This window comes from Eriocheir sinensis, chromosome 12 (genome assembly GCF_024679095.1).
Source record: "Eriocheir sinensis breed Jianghai 21 chromosome 12, ASM2467909v1, whole genome shotgun sequence".
Lineage (NCBI taxonomy): Eukaryota > Metazoa > Arthropoda > Malacostraca > Decapoda > Varunidae > Eriocheir > Eriocheir sinensis.
The window spans coordinates 21433276-21441588 of record NC_066520.1 but is presented as its reverse complement, the minus strand read 5'-3'; the positions used below and the strand labels follow the sequence as shown (position 1 = coordinate 21441588).

The window sequence follows — 8313 nt, the reverse complement described above, 5'->3', positions numbered from 1 at the left end:
CACAACAGCACACCTTCATCGGTGGGTCCATCACGCATCACCCTGTGCGTTTCCCATGCAGGTGACTGACGAACTGGAAGCAGCTTTCTATCGGTGTTCTTCATTCCGGCCGCCACCAGCTGCATGTGTCAGTGGCCGCAGCACGCACCAAACACTCCCTGCCCCAAACGCCTCCTCAATAGATGATTCTCAGGGTGTGCTGTTATGCTCGCTACCTTTTCGTGTGGCCATGTGGCCATGGTGTGCTTGCATTCTGTTGTGCACATAAAGAGGAAATACTCTGCGGTGCACCTCGTCCCTGTTCCTCCCCCGCCCCCCTTCCCGTTTGTTGGCCGAGCACCGTGACCCTCACTACCCCCAAACTTGATCGTGATGCATAAAAAAGTGCTTATTCTCTAGAGGGCATAAGATTTACTTACTACGATTAAGTTCTCTAATAAAATCCTACTTTCTTTAAAGAAACCCTTTTTTTTTACCGAACTCTGTACATTTTATGAGGTACAGACTGTGCACTGTGGAAAAGACACCGCGTGCACTGTGCTCATGGACTGCTGCTTTGAATCCAAACTATACATTTTTTTCTTATTTTGTGTGACTACCAACTTCTCTCCTCACCACCCAAGCCAAAGAATAAAACAGGAGGCGCGGGTAACGGTGCACCCAAGCACTCCTGGCAGGCGAGTGTCACCGCAACAATTCACTGAGCACGGCTGGATTGGGTTGGAGTGAGGGGGGGGGGGGGGCAGGCATCAGGGAACAGCGGCGCGGACACGAGTGGAAACTGTACACTGTTGGACAAGGCAAGACCACCGCCAGCACAGCCTTAGCGAATAGCAAGGGACAGGAGACGACCCGAGACTTCTCCTGGCTACGAACACCTGCTGGTCTCCCACACAGCCTTAGCGAGGGGATGAGCAAAGACAAGGAGATAAAAAAAAGGACTACAAGTGGTGTAGCTACACACACACACACAGGGATACCTACAGCTGACGTCTTCAGGCCCTCTGGTTGCCATAGTAACGACCCAGAAGCTTCAACTCGAGGGTAAAAATATATGCGTAAAAGAAAATAGCCTCTAGTTGCCTTGGATGGAATTACGATGAAACGAAAATACGGAGATGATACTTGAAGCGAGATTTGCCCAAGGATTAGCAACTGGGTAATGGTGGTGCTGATGCTGTCTCGTTCTACACACACACACACACACAGGGGAAGGACTCTTTACCACTGAACGCCAGGCTAGTGGAATATTTTTTTCTCTAATTATCAGTGTGAAAAAAGAGGAGGAAGAAAAAGAAACGAAAGGAAGAAAAGAAGAATTGCCGAAAACGAAGAAAAAGGGGTGGGCAAGGCAGGCGGGTAAGGGGGCAGGGGGTGGGTGGGGGAGGAGGGGATAGGGGATTAGGGGGTGGGGGAGGAAGGTGAAAGGTGGTAGCAAGGGTGGAGGGGGAAGAGGGAAGATGGTTAAGAGGTTGGGGAAGGAAGGAACAGAGGGGGGGGGGGGGGGAGGGAAGGGGAAGAGGGGGGAGGGGGGTGGGGGGGGAGAGGGGGGAGGGGGAGGGGAGGGGGAGGGGAGAGGGGGGGGGAGGGGGGAGGGGGGAGAGGGTTAGGAGGGTGGGAAAGGAAGGGGGGAGAGAGGGATGGGGGGTGGGGAAGGAGAGGAAGGGGGGAGAGGGATAGTGGGTGGGAGAGGAAGGGGGAGAGGGATGGGGGGTCGGGGAGGGAAGGGGAGAAGTGGTTAGGAGGGTGGGAGAGAAAGGGGAGAGAGAGGGATGGGGGGTGGGAAAGGAAGGGGAGAGAGAGTGATGGGGGGTGGGGAAGGAAGGGGAGATGGGATTGTGGCATCAAGTCTACACAAACAAACACGGGGAGGCATCATAGCTTACCCTCAATATAGCCCCGTGAGCTGCTTGTCCTGGGGTTCAAAGCGGCTTACTGACCAATGCGCAAACAAATATGTATGTATAACTCACCTTTTGAATACGTTGGGTGGTCAGACGTCCTTGGAGTGGTGGTGGAGGTGAAGGTTGTGGTGGAGGCTGTGGTGGTTAGACAACTTGTAAGCCTTGGAGTGATGGTGGTCGTTACTCTCCTACTTGCTGCCGGCCACTCAAGACTTCCTTCCTGCCTTCCCGGGCCCGCTGAATGTGCCTCTACGAACTCCATCTTCAGTACTTCCTTGAACGCCATAGAACAGACACTCGTGCATGTAAAACCAACACATAATTTCACGAGGAGCCAAAGCACATACCGTCCTCCTTCGCCGCGACCTTAACACTGACGTCAGGGCCACTCCGCTGAATCATCCACCGGCTTCGACTCATGTCCCGACCCAGGGTACGAAATGTTATGAACCTCCAGATTATAAACCTCACATGGGGAACTTTTCAGTATTCCTTTTATTCTTCGTCATATTGCTTGTATTATTCATGATTACAACACTTGCAGCCCGCCCAAAACGAGCTAGTGGTCGAAGACAAGAAGACAAAGCATAGTTACATGGTTGGCGGTGTTTCGTCTCGCACAAGTGAAGCTTCAGCTGGTTCGAATCATCCTCACAATCCTACACCTATTAATAAAGTCACCAGACAACACCAATAGCAGTAAAACACGAAGTAAATCAAAGAAATTTATTCATTGTGTATAATTCACAATAGAAAGAAGTTGTACATGACACGGAAAGCTGCCAGAGGGAAGGACCCGAGGAGGGGGAACCAGCGAGAGGGTGGAAGGGGAGCCGGAGGGAGGAAGGGGCGGAAGCAAAAAGGTCCACATTCTTAAACGTATCAGACTCCCATTACGACAATCTCCAAAGACCACAGGGAAAGTTAACCGGGTTTCCATGGGTGGTGATTTCCCCGTTCATGGCGCAGAAGTCGTGTAAAACTATCATTAGAATCGCAAAACCAGTCCAAGAAAACGCCGGCAACTTCAAGAGGCTTTTCCAACGGGGGAACTGAGACACGGATACGTTTAAGAATATCAGGGAGTCCTGGCGTGACACAGAACCTGGATATGCTGGACACAGATTGGGACATGAGCAAAGGGCGAGTTGGCACAGATGAGCGTAACACCAAGAGACCAGGGGGGATGGGGGCGCGAAGGGAAGGTGGGGAGGATAAGGTCGGGAGCCTCAGGACGCCCTCGAGGGTTCCCCACTGGCAGGAGGTCAGGTCAGGGGGTCAGACTAGAGGAACCAGACGAAGTAAAGGAGACACGAGGATTATAATTTTTTTCCACCTCCAGAGAAGCTACAAAGTTTTTTTTAATCTCCGCAACAGAACACTACGGCGCGCACCTCCCACTCGGGCGACGATGGTGAAGACGGCAAAACAGCATCGTAAAACCTGTGCAAAAAAACTATAGGGGAACCAGACTGGCGAGACCGTTTTGGGCGTTGGTTCCTGCTGGTCCTTTCCTCCAACGTTGCCAGATTGTCGTACTCAGCCTCCTATGTTTGCTGATTTCCGACCCATCAACTGCTTCCTCGACCCCAATAACTGCCTTCATATATAGTTATCGTTAAACTGGTTAATTATTGGTGTTTTTGGCAATGGCTATGGCTCAGAAACCGGTAAATATGAGGCTCTGAGTACGATAATCTGGCAATGGTGCTCTCCTCCCCGCCGCCGCTCCGCTCTGCCCACACGGTCCCAACACCTATCTCCTCTCATATGATGCCATGGAGGTAGAACAGGTGGAGTCGACATCAGCCCAATTAAGTGAATCCGCCCGAGCTGTCATTTTTACGGCCAGGTGTCAGGTGTTGTCAGGTCAAGGCTCCCTCTTAATGGGCTCGGCCAGGCTCGCCCACCCCCATCTTTTGGCCGTAAATTTGACAGTTCGTCGGGTTCACCTCTATGCCGTGTCGACTCCACCAATTCTACCTGTAGGACCCGTGGGAACCAACGCCAGAACGGTCTTATCAGTCTGGTGTCTCTATAGGCCCTCGATCACGCAGGAAGGAAAAAAACAACAACAGCAGTCAACAGCAATCCATAAACCGGGCGACGAAGGGTACGGAAGGCGGGGAAGGGAACCAAATACCGCTAACAATGAGGATCTCTATATGAAAAAAAGGTTCACAGTCACAAGTGGGAAGGGAACCAAATACCGATATCAATGAGGATCTCTATAGGAAAAAAAAGGTTCACAGTCACAAGTGGGAAGGGAACCAAATACCGATATCAATGAGGATCTCTATAGGAAAAAAAAGGTTCACAGTCACAAGTTAACGAAGAGAAGCAGTGAGTATTATTACTGGCCACGTAAGAACACCATCTACCGCGTATAACGATTAATTAACCCAGCTAGAGGAAATTAGAAGAACTTGACCGACATTACGTAAGGAGCGTCACTGGACTACCGAGAAGCTTCAGGGACTAGTAACGCTAACAAGGTCAATTATGGGGTTACTTCGCGATACTTGACCTCGTGTGTAAGGGAAGGGAAGGAGGTAGGAAGGATGAAGGCAGGAGGGAGGGAGGGAACTGGACACTAGAGGCGACGGGAGGAAAGCGAGGACACCATTGACGTTGAGGACTCGGCATACAACGATTTTGGCTCAGTTTAATTTATCTGAAGTTACTGAAATTTGTGTTACCGTCAAATGTATGCTTATTGTTGAGGTACAGGGCGGAGAGTATCATGGGAATTAACTCTCCTTGTGTAATAATCTCCTTCCTATGACAGAATCACTTAAGAGGGCAATGCTTTTTGGTAACTTTTTTTTTTTTTTTTGTAGGAGCAGGATAGAATTCCTTGTTGAGGTGGCCCCATTGGATTAACAAGGCACCGATGTTATATACGGACAAATAGTAATCAATTTTTGAACGACCATGGCCGGCAAAATATTAATAAGTCATTGTCATATGGCTCAACCTTGCAACATCTAATCAATTTCTGCAAGAGCAATACATCTTAAATGATCGTTGACATATTGACATTCATGGTTACAGATCAATATACATGGGCGGTCATTTTTGTATCACTTTCTGTACTTAAGCCAAAATGATACCTAAGTAGTCAGAATATGGAATCCAAATACTGAAGCAAAACCTCAGTTTCTCAAAGAGCCATAACCCTGACCCACCAAGCATTAAAGACATCTAGTGATAACAGCAACTAATCAAATATAGCTGATTGCCAATGTTAGCTGATACGGTACAGAGCCTCATCCTCCACGCCACGGCAGAGAGGGGACCTGACGACTCTGGGAAGGATTCTATGGCCGGAAGACTATCATGAGGAGCCGATAAAGATACTACAATGCTGGAAATCAGGGAAGGAAGGAACTGAGCACGGGGATGACGGGGAGCGTGAGGTTGAGGAGATGGTTCAGTCTTGGAAGAAGGGAGAGTATACAAGGAAGACTATAAAGAATGATTGGAAAAGCATAAAGAAGTAGAAATCAGGGAAGGAAGGAACTGAGGAAGAGGACAAGAGAGAGTTTGAGGTTGAGGTGGTGATGAAAGGAGGGAGTGAATAAACAATTAAATATAGGAAAGAAAGGAGAGACATAAAGAAGTAGAAAATAAAGTATAATTACGTATGGTGAAGAAGATAAGTTATTTTAGAGTAATAATGACAAAAAGGCTGACAGGTATGAAAAATAAATAAAATAAATACAGTTTTTTGAGAAACGAGCAAGAGGAAAGAAGGAAAGGGAAAGACAGGGAAAAGAAAGGAAAAGAAAGGAAAAGAGGGAGAGGGGGAAAGGAAAGACAGGGAAAAAGGAAAAGGGAGAGGGAAAAAGAAAGGAAAAGGGAGAGGAAAAAAATGGAAAATAGGGAAATATAGGGAGAAGAGAAGAGTAAAGAGAAGGAAGAGGAAGAGAGAAAAAGACAGGAAGAGAGGGAGGGAAAAAAATAAAGGGAAAAGGGAAAGGATATGGGAGAGGAACAAGGAGAACAACTTGGCACATGGATGGACTTTGGGTACGGACGAAGGCTTGGTCAGCCCTGAACCTCCCCCACGACCCTCCTCCTCTCCCAGCATCTTGACCTCACTTTTTGGCAAGCTTACGAAGGGCACACCTGACCTCTTCACTTCTCTTTCTTCTTCCGCAAGTGGAGGAGGGAGGGAGGGCGGGAGGGTGGAAGGGGTGGAGGGTTGTGTGGGGTCGGCTGGACGGGGCAACCTAACCCTAAGTTAAGCTCCGGATTTTTGCGACTTATTTCTCGGCGTTCGTGTGTGATGTGAGCGACGTCATGGGTTGGTTCACATTGAGGCGCTTTTGGTATACAAGAGTTTACTGTGTCTTCAAACAACTTCTGATATAATTTTTTAACTTGAGTTGTTTCGTCTCATTTTCGTGTTATGTATTTCTGGATCGGATGGCAGCATGACTCTCCGGGTGGCACTCACCGACTCACTCACATCACAGTTGAAGCCGAGTCTTGACATGGAGGGACTCACTGACCCAGATCCAGCCGGAGACTCACGACTCACGGCGACTCACGTCGGGACTAACTCGCTTTCTGGGACAAAACGCCAGAATAAAAACAGACAAATCCAAGGTTATATTCTTTAAGTAAATCGTATGTAAAAGGATTTAGTGCTACAGTGGTGCGCGAGTCTTCCCTTGACGTGGCCACACTGTGTGTCCCCGGCCAGCAGGTTAAGGTGGACTGACTGACTACCCGGCCAAAGTCTCACAGGCTGTTACAGAGAGGACATTAGTTAAAGGGCCAAAGCTGAGCAACTGGTGTGTGTGTGTGTGTGTGTGTGTGTGTGTGTGTGTGTGTGTGTGTGTGTGTGTGTGTGTGTGTGTGTGTGTGTGTGTGTGTGTGTGTGTGTGTGTGTGTGTGTGTGTGTGTGTGTGTGTTGCTGCTACTTGGCCCTCTTCCTGTCCCTCTGCACCGGCCTGGGGGACTCGCCAAGGCTATAAAAGAACACTCACTCAGGGACGCTACGGGACTCGTGGTAAAGACGAACTACTAATGTGTCTTTCCGTACCGCCAGCGATGGGCGCACAGACGCACCTTCAAGATCCTTCTCTCCCGCGTCGCTAAAAACCTGACTGGACTCTGCTTTTCCGACGCACCGCCGCTTCTCTTCCGCCGAAAAGGCTTCACGACACCAATTTTAAAGCATAGGGTATAATATAATCTCTTCTTATCATCAATTATCCCACACAGAAAGGTTCCAATATAAAACAGAAAACATTATTATAAACATCAGAGGAAGCAACACACTTATCTGGCAATACTGCTGTACAATACTAGGTAATAAATTTATCAATGTTCAACTGTACACAGCAAACGAGGACACGAAGGGCTCACTAAAATAGACATAATTGGTCGGTTCGTGTCCTTGTCCCCAGCACCTTGCCATCGCCGGGGGCACCATCCACGCCCCGCCCTGACCCGGCATGGCGAGGGCTTCTTCACTATCGTAGCTGACCAGGACATCTGTGGGTGTGGCGTCTCACCATCCACTGAGTCGGTGTTGGAGATGACGTGACGCCGGTGGTGGTGGTTGTGGTGAGGTGGTGCATGTGGGGAGGAAAGGACGGGTTTGACTTTTGCATTCCGGGACATGTTACAATACCACCATCACCACCACCACCATCGTCGCCATCTCATCTCCGCCAGTACTGCCCTCACAGCACACCATCCTGAACCTGACACCCACCGATGGCATCATACCCTGTTTGCGTCTGGCTGACAACACCACCAGCCTCACCACCAGGAATCAGCACCTCAAAATTGACATCAAACACCACCATCACCAAACACATGAGGGCTGCCTAAGCAACACTAATATGCCCACAACCCAGGAGGAGCAGACAGGAGAGGTTCGTGCGGGCCGTTTCTCGTGCCCTTTGACCCTTGGAGGCGACACGGGACCTAGAGCAGCGTGATGTTGTGGTCTCGGTCGAGGCGGCGGCGGGCTCTGTGCGGCACCTTGGCCATCACGTCCGAGGGGATGGGAAGGCCGGGGCGAGGCGCTGCACCCACTTGGTAGAAGGTCTCCGTGTTGCTGTGACGGTGGCCCCACAGCACAGCCTCCTCGCTCCTGTGGGAGGACAGAAAGGTCACCAAAGGGCTGACACTAAAGAAAACCTGGTGCTTTAAAGGTAGGATGCAAGAATGAACTACAAACTGAAGAAATGGAAGGAGGGTTAAGGAATAGGAGTTGAAATACTTGGGGAGGGTGCATGACTTTAACAGCAGCTTGATAATTGAATAAAACTTCCTGATGAAATGGAGCTAGTTGATTTGTAACTTACAGTCGAGGAGGTAAACCCATTACTATGTTACTTTTCATTATTGTAATTTCTTTGTCCCTTTTATATAATATTTGTTTTAT

General features: G+C 49.3%; 1 protein-coding gene across 3 annotated transcripts in view; it reads right to left on the bottom strand.

Annotated features, from left to right (window-relative positions):
* Window positions 1-2616: 2616 nt before the first annotated feature.
* Window positions 2617-8313, bottom strand: part of LOC126997611 (uncharacterized) — an 80861-nt gene continuing 75164 nt past the window's right edge. For all 3 annotated transcript variants that reach the window (XM_050858795.1, XM_050858797.1, XM_050858796.1), the window contains one exon: window positions 2617-8019. In XM_050858795.1, coding sequence (XP_050714752.1) covers window positions 7851-8019 — 169 coding nt within the window. In that variant the 3' untranslated portion in view covers window positions 2617-7850. The remainder of the gene's footprint in view (window positions 8020-8313) is intronic.